General features: G+C 49.5%; 2 protein-coding genes across 2 annotated transcripts; both read left to right on the plus strand.

Annotated features, from left to right (window-relative positions):
• Positions 1–1,824: 1,824 nt before the first annotated feature.
• Positions 1,825–10,779, plus strand: FLCN (folliculin; the record flags this gene model as incomplete). The annotated part of the gene is made up of 11 exons (XM_079542749.1): positions 1,825–2,073; positions 2,907–3,053; positions 3,732–3,953; positions 4,416–4,576; positions 5,137–5,228; positions 5,955–6,145; positions 7,286–7,399; positions 7,747–7,870; positions 8,155–8,286; positions 9,697–9,802; positions 10,578–10,779. 11 exons carry the CDS (start codon positions 1,825–1,827, stop codon positions 10,777–10,779), a joined length of 1,740 nt encoding a protein of 579 aa, XP_079398875.1.
• Positions 10,780–13,045: 2,266 nt separating this feature from the next.
• PLD6 (phospholipase D family member 6) lies at positions 13,046–14,122 on the plus strand (the record flags this gene model as incomplete). The annotated part of the gene is made up of 2 exons (XM_079543113.1): positions 13,046–13,439; positions 13,884–14,122. 2 exons carry the CDS (start codon positions 13,046–13,048, stop codon positions 14,120–14,122), a joined length of 633 nt encoding a protein of 210 aa, XP_079399239.1.
• Positions 14,123–17,753: the final 3,631 nt, after the last annotated feature.

Here is a 17,753-nt window from a genome sequence, read left to right on the forward strand (position 1 = left end):
TCCACACGTGGCTGCTGGTACCCAGAGCTGTGCTGTATTGTTAGCAGCACTGGCTGCTGCTTCTCAGGGTTCAATTGCCCTGCAGTATTACCAGATGTGCTCTGCAGAATGACTTTGTTGTAATGCAAGGGCCTTTAGGACTTGAATCTTAGAGATCATCCCCAGTGTAAAAAGGTTGGTGGAGAAATCCAGCAGTTGCTTATTTTGAGACTGGAAAGCACCAAAGGTTCCAGGTCGAGGGGCTGTTTTGTCCTTTTCCAGACCTTGAGCCCTTGGGGCGTTGATGGAGCTGCTCAACAGAGGACCAACATCGTAGCACAGTGTTACTTTTAAGACAGGTGAGGTGTCTGCTCCCTTTCTCGGATCGGAGCTACCCGTGTGCGCTTCCAGCTGCCGCTAAAGGCGCGTTACCCCCCAGCCCCGCTTCTCAAGTTCAGCGCCCTCAGAAGGCGGCGGCCCTCAACGCCGGGCTGATCGCACTGCGCAGGCGCACGGCCGCCCCGCCCCTTCCTGCCCGCCCTCCCCCTGGCTGGCGGTCACGTGACCGCGACGCGGACCGCACCACTTGGCGGGGAATTGGGGGGGGAAGAGCAACCCCGCTCTGCCCTCAGCGTCCGGCCGGGAGCGCAGGCGGCGGCCAAGGTTCGGGCCCTGGATGTCGAACGTCCGAGTCTGCTGTGCTCGGCCCGGCGGTAGTTTGAGGCATAACGTGGAAAGGAAGGAGGGTCGGCAGGCATTTCTCTTGTCCCCCCCCCTGCGCTCCGAGCAGTGGCTGCGCCCAGCCCCGTGACAGGGCGGTGCGGGCCGCGGTCATTGCCGCTTCTGCGGGGGGGAAGAGGGCACCGGGAGCTTCGTTGGCGGCCCGCCCGCGTCCGGCCGGCAGCTGCGTCCTCGTCCCGCTTTGTCTCTGTCCTCGTCCCACTCCTCGGCGGCGGTTGAGCAGCGCGGAGCTGCCCGCTCTCCTCTCCAGCCACCCCCCATCGGCCCGGTGGGATGGTACGGGCCGGCGGTCAGCGTGTGTCAGCTGCCCGCAGCCACGGGACGGGCCGGGGCGGGGAGCCCGGAGCCGCGGTGAGCGGGAAGGGGAGCGGAGCTGGGGGTGGGCAGGGGGTGAGCTGGGGCTGGGTTGGGGCTGAGGGAACCGGGCGCTGAGCGGGGCCGGGCCCGGCCGGGGGGCAACCGGGGTGCCGGGTTGGGCACGCAGCGCCTGGCGGGCCTATAGGCCTGCAGCGTTAGAACGAGGGGGAACGGCTTTAGGCTGGAAGAGGGGAGGTTTGGGTTAGATGCGAGGGAGAAATCCTTTGCTCAGAGGGCTGTGAGGCACTGGCACTGCTCCCGGAGCGGTGGGTGCCCATCCCTGGAGGTGTCCGAGGCCGTGGGTGAGCCTTGAGCAGCCCGAGCTGGGAGGGCAGCCAGCCCGTGGCAGGGGTGGGGCTGGATGAGCTCTAAGGTCCCTTCTCACCTCAGCCATTCCATCAGTTTGGCCAAGGCAAATTTGCATGGAGGTCTTTAAGGATGGCTGAGCACAGAAGCATTGGTTCTGCCTGGTCCCATCCCAGCAAAGTCTGAGGTGTCTAAATGCTGGGTGATTGTCGTGCTCTGGGCCTGTCCTGTCAAAGCCTGAGATATGAGCACACCGCAGGGTGGAATTGTGCTGGACGCTCTGGCTGAGCAGCTCTTGGGAGGACATAGATCAGCATTGACACCCAGCAGGCCCAGGAGTTGTTCTGACAGCTGTTATGGTCACCAGTTGATATTTAGATATATATATATTTTTTATCGCTCATCTGCAGGAGACCCTGACGGATGTGCTGAGCTCTCGCTATGAATGCTATTGTCGCCCTCTGCCATTTTTGTGAGCTCCACGGTCCCCGCACCCTCTTTTGCACTGAGGTCCTACATTCACCGCTCCCTCAAGGCGCAGGCAGCGGGGATATCTCTGGGCAGAATGAGCAAGCGGAAGAGGAGGAAGGAGGCATCCAGATGAGCAGCAGGATCCGCTCACACAGCCCAGCTGAAGGTGCTAGTGCTGACTCCAGCAGCCCGGGGCCAAAGAAGTCAGACATGTGTGAGGCAAGTGTGAATACCTGTACACAGACCATCGGTGCTTCTTTGCTTTACTAAAGGGCTCTTGGATTCTCCGGTTCAAATTGCTGTGTTTAGGAGGAAGGAAAAACACACGTGAACTACTCCTATACATTCATGTAACTGAAGGTACTAAAAAAGTCCTTACAAACTGCAGTGACCCATGGCAGAAATTGAAGGAACTGATATTAAGCAAATAGACTTTGGCGAGATCCTTTGTTGAGGTCTTTTTTAAGCCTTATGTCTGTGATTTTCATGTGTGATAAATGCTTCCCTCAGACTTCGAGGGTTTTTTGCTTCATTAGACCAGGTTCTGACACTGATTAATAGTAATAATAGTAATCTTTAGCAGCAATGTCAAAAAAAATGAAAAAAGCAATGAAAAAAAATAAACCTCTCAAAGCTATTAAAATGGTAGAGAAAATCTACGTTCTCAGTTGTTCTTTAGTGTAGCTACTATTAGCACTTGATCTGAGCTACTTGATCTGAGTTATTTGCTTTCCTTTAGGTGATGGCCAGTGCTTTTGTTGGCCAGTTGGTTATACAGGTGCTGTTAACTGACTTGTAGTGCTTGCGGAGCCATCACCATCAAATTAACGAGTGGAAAACTGGCATAGAAAATATGTTGCACAGAGTGCCGTTTGAGGATCTGAGTTCCAGTGCTGATCCTGACTCAAATTGCTCGCGTTCTGAATGCCTGAGTTGATATCTGTGTGTGTAAATAATGTCACGCTACGTTTTGAAGGGAAAATGCAGAGGCAGTTGGAAACCTCGGCCATCTGCGTGTTCATTTATGCTTGGATTTGCTTTTCTGTCTTCAGGGTTGCCGCTCTCTTGCAGGAGGACATCCTGGATTTGTCAGCCATGACAAGGAGACTTCGATCAAGTATGTCAGTCACCAGCACCCCAACCATCCCCAGCTGTTCAGCATTGTGCGCCAGGCCTGCGTCCGCAGTCTGAGCTGTGAGGTAACTCTGGCAGTCCAGGAAGAAATCCTGGTTAGGGCCTCACACACTGCTTCAAATCCAACGTGCTGCTTTGCTGCACTGTACAGTCTGGAAGAAGGAGGGAATGGAGGTGGAAAGAAAGATGTGAAGTCTGTTTGTTCTGGGGTTGGTGGGAATTTTTAAGGGTGATCTTTGATAGCCTGGGCGATGCTTTCCTCTTGATTTCTGAGATGTAGAAGTTTTTCTTATTTTCACTCCTGTGCATTTATTGCTGGTTGATTCTTGTTTGTGTGTTTTTAATATAAACTGAGAAATTGTGTAAAAATGCTGGCATCTGTTGCTTTGTATTGAGAAATAATTGGCCTTTACAGACCGCCAACATTCTGCATCTCATATAAGTGGAGGGAGAGCCTTGCAGGCTAGTGTTTGTGTGCCAGGATCAGCAACTTTTTGTGATTTCTCCACAATTTTGTAGATGAATTGAGCTGAATCTGTAAAATAAAGTTAAATTGAAGGCTTTATTATGTTTGTAGAGGTCTGCTTGACCACAGGTTTTGGATAGCAGCCTTAAAAAAAAACAAAAACAAAAACAAGCTTGTTTTATTCATCAAATGTCTGTTAAATAGCAGCAAGCTTTAGTTCTGCAGTTCATTACTCATCCAGCTGAGCTTGTTTGGTCTGTGTGTCCCTTCCATTCAGGTCTGCCCAGGACGTGAAGGGCCTATATTTTTTGGAGACGAACAGCATGGTTTTGTGTTCAGCCACACCTTCTTTATCAAAGACAGCCTGGCCCGAGGTTTCCAGCGCTGGTACAGCATCATCACTATCATGATGGACCGGATTTACCTCATCAACTCATGGCCTTTCTTGTTGGGAAAAATCAGAGGCATCATCGATGAGCTTCAGGGCAAAGCACTGAAGGTGGGTCAGCGAGTCCTTTTGGCTCAGCATTGATACAGCATTGTGAGGTTCTTTGCATCTTAGTGCAAAAGCTGCTCTTGCTCACTGCAGTCAGGTTAGTCTTTAAGGAATAAAAGGGCAGCGTGTATCTGGGTGTATAGGAGAGAGGGGACAGGCCCCCTTTGTCCTTTGAAGCCATCTGTGATGATTTTCAGACTCCAAACTGCCACACGATAGCTCCGTTAGGATTTAAGTACCCAAAGTAGTGAAGGGCAACGTTTTGGGAGCGGATGTGTTACTCAGTGATAATGTTAATCAACCTAAGAATGAGGTGTTTTTTCCTTCCCTCATTATTTGCAGTGCATCTGAGTGACTGTGTTTGATGCACCCCTTTCACCAGTGGCTGTTCCTTAGCGTTTTAGTGATGTTAGTTTCCTGCCAGCACTCTATCAGACTGTCAACTGTCCTCCTCCTGTGCTGCAGGTGTTTGAAGCAGAGCAGTTTGGGTGCCCTCAGCGAGCCCAGCGGATGAACACAGCATTCACCCCCTTCCTGCACCAGCGCAACGGCAACGCAGCCCGCTCCTTGACATCGCTGACCAACGACGAGAACCTGTGGGCATGTTTGCACACTTCCTTTGCTTGGTAATGCCACTTGTGTTCCTAGCTTCTAGGCCTCCTTCACAAAGAAGATGTTGCTGTTTTTTTTGAAAGGGTGGGAATGTTTGGGTTGTTTCTCTTGATGCAGTAAGGTGGACTTTATGAAGTAGGCTCTGAATGAGAGGAAGCTAAGCTCAGAAAGCCTCACGGTGGCTTTAGGACAGAAGTAGTTCTTGTTGCTGTGAAGTAAAGCTCCTTATGGAAAAACTGAAGTACGAGGGAAAGTAAGGAAAAATGCAAGAAAAGACACTCCCAGACCTCAGTGTGTTTGCTCATCAGATGGAAAGATGCCACAGAGAGGGATGCAGTGGTGGCATGTGACTTGGATGGGGATAGATGTGTTGCTCAGTCACTGAAAGGCCTTGTGCAGCTGCAGCTGTAAGATGCACTGGTACTTGGGACAAAGGAGCACATAGGTGTGTCAGTAAGAAACACGTATTGGTTAATGGTTGAATATTTTGTTACACAGATTGCTTTCTAAATTGTGTCACTTAGCAAGCAGGCTTAATAAATGCTGCTTCCACTTGTTTTTTCAATGTCTCCAGGCTTCTGAAAGCTTGTGGCAGCCGACTCACAGAAAAACTTCTGGAGGGAGCTCCAACTGAAGACACCCTTGTTCAGATGGAAAAACTTGCAGGTGAGGTCAGAGTTTCCAGAGCTGGAAGATCCTCTAAGAATGCTGTGACTGGTAAAACACCAAAATCTTTTGCCAGCATAGTAAGTGCAACTGTCTGTCTTGGACTTCACCTTAATGGTAGCCCTGCAGCAGCTGATGTGCTTTCCTGTGACTGCCAGGAATGTGAAATCAAGGCCTTTGGCATTGTAGGCTCTCTGCATGCACTTGTGTTGTTTATTGTTTTGTAGTAACATTGCATCATTGTCATTATTGTTCTCTGGGCTGGCCTTCCCAATTAATCTCCATAACCAGAGGAATTTGCAGTCAAAATTAGGAGCTTTCTTCTTGCTCTTTTGTCCTACCAAATTTCTATAATTAAAGAATTTAAAATTCTTCTCATATTTAATGATTTTATTACTCCATTTAGAAAAGAATCTGCAAAAGCTGTGGCAGTGGCCCTTAAAGCAAGCACAGAGGACGCACAGCTGGTTGGGGGATGCAACCTTTTGTTCTGTAAAAGATGAACGTTCCTTGTTGACCTTCCAGTGGTGATTTTATATCTGAGGTGCAAAACTTTAAGGCTGTAACGCTGTTGTTTTCAGTTACTGTGTTCCAAATGCTCTCTCTCCACATACAGCCAAAAACAGTTATCTGTAGTTTGCGTAGGCACTTCTCAGGCAATTCCCAATCCTAGCTAGCAGCAATTTTAATGGGAACTCAGGTTGTTTTTGCCTGTTTGTTTGCTAGACCTCCAGGAAGAGTCAGAAGGCTGGGATGGGTCTGAGGAAGAAGAGAAGCCTTCTTCCCAGCCAGATGTTGCAGAAGGGCAGGAGCTCTCTAAATGCTCTCCTGAAACGTCCCTGATGCCGGATTGCAGCAGGTGGAATGTAGCTCACAGAAGGCTGTCCATCTTCCGCTCTCTCAGGCACATGAGGCAGGTGAGAGAGGAACGAGTTTACTTTGATTCTGAATTCACAAGCTGATAACTTCTCATTCTTCCAATACTGTATTTTGACAAGGATACATGTTTTTCCTACAGTTTGCATTTGTTTCTTGTTCAAGGCAGTGCCTACGTAGCAGTAACAGTGTTAACTGCATTTCTGAGATTCTGGCTGTCTCTGAGGTCACGCTCTGTTTGTCCTGAGCCTCTTCCAATCCTCTGTCATGTGGATGGGATCATGTGATTTCTCTCAAGTTCTGCACTTCTGTCCTTCCCAAAAGCAGTGTCAGTAAATGCAGAGGTTATGCAGCATGTTCAAAGCTAAGCATTGTTTGCTTACAACAAAAGTGTTTCAGGAAAAAAGAAAGAAAAAAAGGGAGCAACAGAACAAATGGTTCAGTCTGTGTGGATTTAGCTTGTCACCAGTGCTTCCAGCTACTCTGAGGGAGAAGGCTTTGTGCATAAGACCCACAGTTACTTTTACACCAGCTTGTTTTCCTGGATGCTCTTGACAAGTAGCTCCTATGTTTTTTACCTGCTATATCTCTTTATCTGCCACTTGTTCTCCTTTCTCCTAATTTGGAATGCTAGAAGCTATTAAAATACACCATATTGCAACTTTTAGCCACCTTCAGAGGTTGTCTAAGAAAATTGTTACATCTTTCATGCCAGAATCGCTGTTATGAACATAACACAGATCAGAGAAATGGGTGAAAGTTATCTCCTAATAGAAGTCATTCAGTTCCATTCCAAGCAGGCCTGTATTTATCTTGACAACCACTGACTAGGCCAAGAAGCAGGCTGATTCGTGTCATCTTGCCAGAGAGCTGAAGGATTTGAGAGAGTGTAGAAATTGAGCTGTGCTCTTACTGTGCTCGATACTGGCTCAGATCATTGCTTGGCACGTTGGCAAGGTGGTGCTTTGCTGCTGTTTATTCTTGAAACTGTAAGAGGGGGTAAAAATTACTTTGCGTGAGTCTGACATCTTTAGCACCTGACAGAGAAATACTGAATCTTGGTACTAGGTTTTGAACTGCTGTCAGCACACAGTTTGCTAAATTTCCATGTCCTGCTCTTCGGTTCCAGACAGTTTCCCCTGTGGCGTGTTTTCTAACAGGGCAGTTTGGTTTCATTTCAGGTTCTTGGGGCTTCAGCATTCCGCATGCTGGCTTGGCATGTTCTGATGGGGAACCAGGTCATCTGGAAAGCTCGAGACATGGATCTTGTCCAGTCTGCTTTTGATGTGCTACGGGTAGAGACCTTTTCCTTTTTTTTCTTGGCTGCTTGTTTTTACATATGTTTGAGAGGTCCAGCTTTCATAATAACCTGCCTCTAATGTGTCATTTTCTGGAAAATGTGTTGTAAATTACATGATTTTGAGGGGAGAAGAAAGTTCAGCCTTTGGATTTCGTGGTTGTCCATAGATAGCAACTGTACAGTCTTTCTTTCAAGCTGAGTGAGATATTTCTGATCCCCCCTCTCCCCTTCTGATCAGCAGAATATTTCCATCAGCAGTCCTCCGATTCTTGGCTGGTCTTGAAAGTTGCTTTGCTGATTTATATCCACTGGTTCTCTCAGCAAGTTTCCTTCTTTCTTTAGACCATGCTGCCTGTTGGTTGTGTGCGGATCATCCCCTACAGCGATCAGTATGAAGAGGCATATCGGTGTAACTTCTTAGGGCTCAGCCCACATGTCCAAATCCCATCCCACATATTGTCATCCGGTAAGAACTCTCCATCTCGTATTCTGTTAAAGGGGTGTTGATGTTTTTCATGACAGAATTATCAGAGAGTCTAAAAATGCTGCATGAACTTCAGTCTTCACCACTTCTCTTCCCCATATCCCTGCCTGATCAGTTGTTGAACAGCACCACAGCTGACAGTCCTGTTCAAACTGACCAAGTGTTGTAAGCTGACAGAACTGTGGGTTTTTGGAGCAGAGTTTGCAGCTGTGTTTTAGAAGTTGGGCCATTATAGATAATGTTGTTTTGGGTTCCTGTTGCTCTAGAGTTTGCAGTCCTCGTGGAAGTTCGCGCTGCTACCCGCTCCACTCTCTACCCAACTCTGCTCGAAGATGAGCAGTCCCTCAACAAGTATGAGTTTGTTGTCACCAGTGGCAGTCCTGTTGCAGCAGATCGAGGTGGGTGCTTTGGACCCTGAAGAATAAAATAAGAATCCTGATCTTTAACCATTTTTTATGTCATTCATGTGCTGGCCTTTAAGGAAGTCAGAGTAGAAGGCCAAACCTCTATAGCACAGGGGCTGAGAATTTACAGCTGTTTAGGTTGTGTCTACCATGGTCTGTTTAGCAGATCAGTGTTTTGCTTATTAATCCTCAGGAATGGGGAACAAATTCTGTAACGTGGATTCAGTAGCAATTGTAGGGAAATTCTTTTGAAAACTGTGACAGGCACTTTCTATCCTGAAGTACTCACCAGTTCAGTTTGAATGTCTCTGGTTTAAGCTGCTAAACGTGTAAGGACTGTGGTGTTGCTCATCGTGCCCCACCCGATGGACTGATACGACTGATACAGAAGTGGCAGACCTTTCTTTACCTGCTTTGTTCAGTGACTTTGAGCACTTGCAAGTCGCTGTGATTCTGGTCAGGTCCAACCCATCTCATATTTTCTGGAAGTCCAAACTTAAACGCATTGGCATCATTGTCTGTCTCAAAAGACACGGGCAGGTGGTTAACTCTGTCCACTGAACATTCAGGTAGAGCTGCTGTAGGTCCAATGTATATAATTATAGCTTTCTATTTTCTATCTGATAATGGCATGTCTAGGAGCTTCAGGACAAAAATTGTCCAAGACAGGCTATTAATCACAGCATCATGCTTACTAGGCAATAGAGAGCTGGGAAAATAGACTCCTGGGGAATACTATAAATTGTCCAGGAAAGGAATGCCTCAGGTTGGTTAGCTTTTTAATGTATATTTTTATTTTTACATGTGCATGTATATAGTAAACAGCATGAAGGTTTTTCATAGCTTTGCATATGTACTGAGCTATTGATAGAGCTCATTGTAACTTCATTTTAAAGGTGAGCCTTAAAAACAAGGGCCCCTGAACCTGTGTGCATGTCCCAGGATCCTGTACAGAATTCAACGTTGCATCTTTGATCAGAGGTTTATTAGTGGAATGATCTTTTATAGCCTCTAAAAACATGTGAAATGAAGGCAGGCTGTGGAGGCCTGTTCTTTCACCTTCTAGAACAGGTAGATTTCTTCCTGACTTGAGCAGGAATTTGGTGTGATGAGTTCAGAGATAATTTGTTCTGTGCTGAGACTGGCTGTGCTGTTATTAATGCTTCAGCTTTCTGCATATAGAAAGAAACTGCATTGATGCACCAGGTCAAAGTACTGGTGAGAAATGAGTGCAAACCAGGACACTGTAACAGACTAAGAGGTGGAACAGACAGGTATTCACCTGTAATTCCAGCAGGTACTCAGGATAAATGGGTCGGTCCTTGGTCCCAGCAAAGCTGTCAGTTACCACCTATAGATTGCAAATCCTATTTCTCACCATTTCCCTTCTTTCTGATCTTGCAGTTGGTCCCACAATCTTGAACAAGATCGAAGCTGCTCTGACCAACCAGAACCTTTCTGTAGATGTTGTGGATCAGTGCCTTGTTTGCCTGAAAGAGGAGTGGATGAAGTAAGTACTGCTCCTGCTGCAGTCAGAGAAACAGCTTTGGCATGAATCCTGGAATGGTTACACTAGAGCACAGGGCAAACTTGTAGTCAGATAACTTCTACTTCAGTCTTGAGTGCAGTCAGCTTTACTCATGGGAGATGAGAGTGTCAGAATTCTGCTTTGATCCTCTCTTCTTTGGCTTTCAGCAGTTCTTAACCTTTACGCTTCAGTTCTTGCATCTGGAGTTTACCTACGTGACAATACTTGTCAGCCTTACACACATGATGAGGATTAAGAATGCAAACATATAAGCCTGTCCATGAACCCTGTGTTCCAGTGCAGGGAACGTGCCAAACAGATGTCATGGCTGTGCCTGCAGGCAGCATGTTTCAAAGATGCAGGTAGTTAGAGAGGAAGACCAAACAGTCATGTGAAATAATTCACAGAATGTCACCATTTTGAGAAGTTATCTCAAGGCCAGATGGGCAGTGATGAGCCTCCCAGGGAGATTCCCAGTTGTCAGAGCTAATTATTTTACTTCTAACAAGAATGAAGAAGAGTAGGAGCACATGTATTACTAATGAAAATGACTAATTCCCCTTAACTCATCTCCCTTGTGCCCTTCTTCCCCCACTTCCTTTGTTGAAAGCTGGAGAATAGTCTCTGTGGAATACTGCTGAGACATTTATTAATGTGAGTTGCAGGAGGTGCTGAGAGAAGTTGCAGTTAGTGCTCATTGCCTGTTTGATGCACACGAGTGAATTGTAGTGCTGACAGGAGTTCCTCTTTCCTGCAGTAAAGTGAAGGTCCTCTTTAAATTCACCAAAGTGGACAGCAGACCCAAGGAAGATACCCAGAAACTGTTGAGCATTCTGGGAGCTGCAGAGGAGGACAATGTCAAGCTTCTGAAGTTCTGGATGACTGGCCTGAGCAAGACATACAAGTCCCACCTGATGTCAACAGTTCGCAGCCCGACGTCCTCGGAGTCTCGGAACTAAAGGGTGCCCAACCTCACTTGCTGCCTTCAGATAATTGCAGGGAACCCCAAGTTACCACTGCTGAGCCTGCAGCATGTGCATTAGGAGGACAGTGAAACCTCATCGCTATTCTAATGGTCCTCAAACTAACTTGAAGAGTCACTTGAGTCTTTTCTAATTGCTGTGAGACTGGACTAATAAGTGCTAATAAACACTGCTGCTGTCTGTCCTGAAACTCTAAACCTAGACCTGCACGCTCAAGACTAAAATACAGCAACACAAAGAATCAGCGTGAAGTAATTAAAATCCCGTGCTGTCATCCTAAGGCATTATGGTGCTTAATCAGTTTTAGATTTCATTGGCAAGACTCAGAGACCTGTGACAGCATCCAGAACTCCTGGAATGGATGTAGCTAACCTCTCTGAATCTCACATACAGCTCCGAAATGTCTGAGAGACCAAGAACCAAAAAATAAGTGATGTCACAGGGTATGGATCACGTGTAAATTATTTAAAACCACTCAGATTTATGAAGAGACTATTTTCTGCTGTAGCAAAAGTCAGGAGGATCCTGTTGGAGTCCCGTCACTCCGCTTCTATTTATTTATGTCTTGACTTGAGACAGTTTCAGCATTTGCTTTGGAAATCCTGTCTGGGAGGGAGGATTGTAATACTACAAGTCTCAAAATGCAGTCTGCTCGCCCCTCCTGAGGGTACAACACCTTGTTTTGCCTGTGTTGCAAACCTTCCAAATAATGAAGATTACCTCTCCAGGGTAAGGCCTCTGGTGTGTTCTTTTGTCTTCAGAAATAGTTTTCTAGCTACCTAATTAAGTTAAGCAGATCCAACCTGTAGGTGCTCCCTTCTTATATAACTCTATAGTAGCCATTTTGAATGCTTAATAGTTCAAGACAACGTTGGTGCAGTTTTTATATGACCTAAACAGACATTCCTTAACTGCATTGTAAGGAATCACTGTTTCTGTTGTGAAGTCATGGCGTTTTTGTCCTGGATCATTCTTGGGAAAACTTGACATTACCACAGCTGTGTGTTTCCAGCTGGAGGCAGGTTTGACCCAGGTGACCTACTGCTCTCATTGGGACAAGAATGGAGCTCAGAGCCGGTGTTCCAACTTGTAACCAGTTGTGTTCTGTATAAAACATGCAGGTTGCTTTTGTCTGGAACATCTGTAAAATGGAGACAGACATTAAATCTCATTAAGAGCTATTTTTATAAAAGGGACAAAGCCTCATTTTGTCTTGATTTAAGTGTGTGTGTGTTGGGGTTGGGGGAAGCAGCAGTTCATTCACAAGTTCCTGCACCCCAGATCTAATGTGCAGCATTTAACAGCCTCTTAACTTTAATGTTTGTTACATGAGTGGAACAAGAGCTACTGCTACGTTAATTGACAATGCTTGGCTGGACATAATGACAGGATATTCAAACAGCAAACATACTTAGAAAAAAAATGCATTACCCTGTTAATCAACCAGTTATTTAATTTCAGGGTTCCGAGAAAGGCGTTTTCCCATCGTCAATAAGGAAATGAGAGAGAAAAGGTACACAAGCCACAGGAAAGGAAACTTTGAGTAATAAATGGGATAGAGTCCACTGATAGGGAAACAAAAATGGCAGCAGCAAATAGAAAAGCATGGACTAGTGAGTCAGGATCTCAAGTACAAGGTTGGTGCTTGTTCCCGTGGCTACCTTACATGTGATCAAGTAATTTTTCTGCTTCAAAGCTGTTCTGGTTCAGTCCAGAGCTGTGCAACAGCAGGCCAGCCGTGTGGCGTTCAGATGTTCTGACAGCTGAGCCGCCTGGTTTCTAAAGCATCGTTCTTCCGAGCATTAAAGCCGCGTAACCCTCAGTTCCTGCCTACGTCCGTGTTTGCGTGCAGAGACGCGGCCCCTGAACAGCAGGAAGGTGAGCCCAAGCTCAGGCTTCACGCCGCGCTTCCATCGCAGCGGGCAGGGAGGCGCTCCCGGCCGCTCCCCAATGGGCTCCCGCACGGCTGCACGAAGGAAGGCGGCAGCCGCCCGAGTCCGCGAACCCCAGCGGGCCGCTGCCGAGCGAACGGAGCGGCGGGTGGACGCGGGCCGGAGGCGCGGGCGGGCCGGCCGGGCTGTGCGTGCTGTGCAGGGAGTTCCCGCAGCTCCGCACGCGGCCGCGGCTGCTGCTTTTGCCGTCACTCGGCACGCGCCCAGAGCGCTCGCCGTCGCCTTGAGGCCGCCCGCTTCCAGGCGCGGGCCGCGTGCTGCCAGGCTCGGCTCGGCGCGGGGCCGCGGCGATGCGGGCGGGCCTGGCGCTGGGGCTGGGGATCGGGCTGGGGCTGGCCTGGCTGCTGGCGGCGCGGCGGCGGCGCCGGGCGGTGCGCGAGGTGCTCTTCTTCCCGTCGCGGCCCTGCTGCACCGAGGAGCTGCTGGCCGAGGCGGAGGGCCGCGACGGCCGCCCCGCGCCGTGCCCGTGCCCGCTGCCGCGCTCCGACTGCTCCCTCAGCCGCCTCCTGCGGCGTCTGCTGGCCGCCCGCCGCTCCCTCGAGCTCTGCCTCTTCGCTTTCTCCAGCCCCGAGCTGGGCCGGGCCGTCTGCGTCCTGCACCGCCGCGGCGTCCGCGTCCGCGTCGTGACGGACTCGCAGTACATGGCGCTGAGGGGCTCGCAGATCGGCGTGCTGCGGCTGCTGGGTGAGCTGCTGCCGCTGGTGCCACCGCCGTTGGCGCGCTCAGGGCCCCGCCGTGGTGCCCGGTGCCGGGCCCAGCCGGTGGCACTCGCTTGGTGGGAATGCGATGCGTCGTTTCCTGGATGGATCTGATGCGAGAGGGACCCTTGGGGCCGCGCACAGCTGTAGCGCGGCCGTGCTCCCCGGTGTCCCGTGCTGGGCTCCAGCCGCAGGTTTGCCAGCAGCACTGTGCCCAGCTGCAGCGCGCCGTGTGCATGCTGCGGCACCGCTGCTGCCAGATGCAGGTCAGGCTGGCTGCTGTGTCTGGGCACGTATCTTGTGCTCAGCTCCTTGCAGCCCCTCGTCGTTTCCCTTTGGTGGCACTTCTCTGGGTGCTGCCTTTGTGGCTCGCGTTGCTGAGGGGCTGGGTGCCATCCCTGCCCATCGCGTCCTTGTCGTGTCGTTGTAGGGATCCAGGTGCGTCACAACCAGGACATGGCCTTCATGCACCACAAGTTTGCCATCGTGGACAAGAAGCTGCTCATCACGGGCTCCCTCAACTGGACCATGGAGGCCATCCATAGGAACCAGGAGAACGTGGTGATCATGGAGGACACAGAGTACGTGCAGCCTTTTCTGGAAGAGTTTGAAAGGATTTGGGAAGAGTGCAACCCTAGCAACTACACGTTTTTTTCCCAAAGAAAATGATTAAAGTGGCTTCCCTGAGCTGGAGGGGTGTGGAACAGATGGCGCTCATGGGGTTTATTATTATCTATAGCCATCGATGTATTACCCATCTGGTTGTAATTTCATTAAGTTCCTCCTGAGCTGAAGTGCTCTCTACCCTAAGCTGCCACAGGTGCCTCGTGTGCTAAACAAGCAGTGATGACCCAGCTGATGGGCTCTGTGAGGACACGAGCAATGGGGTGCTGTGGGCAGGCTGGTGGCTGTGCCCTGCAATGGGGGAGGTGAGGTTTGCGCTGCGCTCAGGACTTGTGCAGGGAGCTGGGCGTTCTCCAGCTCGTGGTGCTGTGGGATGGAGCTGTACCCTGAAGGGAGGATTGTGAGGGCTGCAGCAAAACTGGGGGCTGTGTAGGTGGAGATGTCACTGTGGTTGTTCTTTTGTTTGCGTGAATTATTGACAGTTTGTGAAAGGAAATCTGGGAAATAGGAAGTTTTGGTTTGGGTATGAGTTTCCTCTGGTTTGAGGTTAGTAGAGTTCCAGTGTCAATGTGTGAGAGCAGATAGCAGTGCCAGCTCATCTTCCTGCAGTGCAGTGCAGGGAGTCCCCAGAAAGAACTGAAGCTGTTCTGTGGGCACAGTTGGCCTCGTCTGAAGAGCAACTGCAGCTGCAGTGTAACTTGCAGCATTGCCTGCAACTTGTAGTGCAGCTGTTTGCTGATCCAGTTAGAGCTTAAGCTGCTCCCTAAAATGCTGCACCTCGCAGTGTTAACGTGCCACTTTCTCAGACAATCTCCACATCACCTGGAGTGTTTTGCACTGGTGGGTTGCTTGGTTCCGAGATCCAAATCACTACAAGTTCCTGGAGATCCATAGGGTGTTGTTTAGGATGTGGGGTAACATCATCGGATTGAGGGTTTGTTTTGTTGTGTTGGAGAGAGTTGGCGTGGGTGTGGGGAGACAAAACCATGCATTATATCTGTGATGTAGCAGCTGGGGGAGGAGCTGAGGCGGTTTATTCTGTAGTATGTCTGGTTCAGCAGGTTTAAATATATGCTCCTTTAAATATTTTATTGTTAAAATTATACTTGTGTTTTCTTTGTGAAATGTAACTATAAAAGCAGACAGTTCACCCCGTTCAGGCTCTGCCTCCTGCTTTCTTTGCATCGTTTCATCGTTGGAACAAACACAGGCTGCACTGACAGCATGCAAAGGGTGGTGCAAAAATAGTTTATTAGGATATCGTTTACGTAAAGTTAGGTAATTATATTTACAAAATAAAAATGATCAGCTACATCCATGGGAACCTAGCATGACGCACACGGCTGTATAAGGAATAAATACAGTGACAAAAAAGTGATGTTTCTATTACAGAGAACAGTTACCAGGAACAGAGATTCCTTGAAAAGCAGTGAATAAAACAGGAGTGGAAGAGAGGAGGAGGGAAGAGGCGAGGAACTCGTGCACACAGAGAAGCGGGAGCCCCTGGCAGAGGGAATGGAATCACGTGCGATGCATCGTTTCCTGGATGGATCTGATGCAAGAGAGGCCCTTGGGGCTGCATACAGCCAGAGCTGCAGCACGGCTGTGCTCCCTGGCCTCCTGTGCTCCCTGGCCTCCTGTGCTGGGTTCCAGCCACGGGTTTGCCAGCAGCAGTGTCCCCACCTGCACAGGTGCTGTGTGCATGCTGCAGCACCGCTGCTGCCAAATGCAGGTTAGTGGGGGGGGCGGCTGCTGCATCTGGGCATGTAATCTTGTGCTCAGCTCCTGCTCGCAGCCCCTCATGATTTCCATTAGGAGCACAGAGCTCTCAGTACAAGGGCAGACACACCATGTGTTGCAGTGCAGGAGTCCCGCGGCTGCGGTTTGGGCAGTGGCTTATGCTGTGCACCACCAGTGCTGACCGCTGCTGATGCCACCCAAAGACTTGCAGCATTCCTTTCTCTCTCCCCGAATCTTTATCCCTTCAAATAACTGATTCTTTACAATCTGGAGCCATCCACATCGCCAGGTCCCAGGAAAGGGTCAAGGGCTGTGCGCTCTGATCTATCGCCTACCTGCCATCACCTTTAGCATCTTGCAACTTACTTTGCTCTCTCTGGTTTAGAACATAGAGTTAGTGTTCTTGTCACATCCTGTGCACTGTCAATGTGTAAAGAAGGAAGAATGAGAAAACAATTGTTTATAATTGCACTAATTACTTGCCAGCTCACGGCCAGCTGGCTGCCTTCAGCTGCTACCACCTTGATGGGCTTATCAGGTTTCTGCCAGCAGCTTCCGCACCCCTGCCTTCTTTCGGTTGTCTCAAAGTTGCAGCTGTGAGGTGAGCCTCCCCTCCCTGCCCTGTCCTCACTCACTGCATTTCTGCATCCCCTGCTGTGGGGCTGCGTGCAGCACTGTGCGCTGGTGCACTCAGCATTTGGGCAGTGATGTGCTGCAGGCTGTGTGTCCGTGCAGGATGAGCTGTCCTTCCTGGCAGAACCCCTGCTGCCTTGCACAGCACCTGCACAGAGCCCAAACGCAGCACTGCATGCGCTGCCCCACGCGGCGCTTTGCTCTGCTCCGTGGTGGAGCCGTTCAGTTCAGGGGTAGAAAAAAGTTTACGGCGCAGTAAAGTTACAGTTCTCAAACCGACCGTGTGCATTCTTCAGACAGGTATCATCGAAACTCAAGGGTAGGGCAGCAGAAAAGGCATGAGAAGCTACTTCTAACAGTGCAAAGCAGAGCCCGTCGGGGCAGGCAGGCAGGGGGTGACGGCTCTCACCCGGCCAGTGACATCAAAACCGTAACGCTGTCACAAACGAGAGCCCTCTGCTGATTTCTGAGTCACAAATATTTACATTGAGTACTCGGAATACTATACAGCTTTTAAATTATTTACGTTCAAAAGAGAGTAACAAAGCGTTTTTGCTTTTAAAAAAGAGGATGGGGAAGAGGAAAGGCAAAGCAAGCCGTGCTGGGTGCATAAGTGGTCGCAGCAAACAGCTCTGCATCGGCAGCACAGGAACGCAGCGGCTGTGAGCTGTTACAGTGCTGAGGGCAGGAGGATTTTATGCAGAAGATGAAAATAAGTCCTAGTATCTCTTACAGGCACTGTCTGCACCTGCAGCTGCGTCACTTCAGTGGCAAGAGGATGAATGATGCCCAGAGCAGGAGAGAAGCAGCAGGACAACCCCAGATCACTGCCATCACCTTTCTGGCCAGCTTTGTTCTCTCCGCAGTCATCACCCCATTCCCCACTGTCCATTGGAGCTGCCCTTCCCCTCTCTCTCTGAGGCTGAGGGCTGCCACCACCTTTGGAGAGAGGCCAGGGGAGAGCCCAGGCCCTGCCCCAGACTGCTCCTGCTGTGCAGCTGTGCGGCGCTCCTGTTTTGTTCCCATTTAAGGGATGCTCACCCCCAGCAGATGGTGCTGCTGCAGGAAGGTACAGCATCCCCTATTTGCTTCATGGTATTTTAGAACTCAGGGAAGGGCATTTCCATCAGCCCCCTGAAGGGCTGGAGCAGCTGTGCATTAAGTCAAGCTTCCCCAATAGCAGTAACCCCAGCAAATCCCAATTCCATCTCCACTGCAGCACCTTTTAGCCCTTCGTCACCTGTTTTCACAAACCACACAAACTCAATGATGTGTGCTGAGCCAAAAGCTGTGGTCAGTCCAT

This window comes from Tetrao urogallus (genome assembly GCF_951394365.1).
Source record: "Tetrao urogallus genome assembly, chromosome: 15".
NCBI lineage: Eukaryota > Metazoa > Chordata > Aves > Galliformes > Phasianidae > Tetrao > Tetrao urogallus.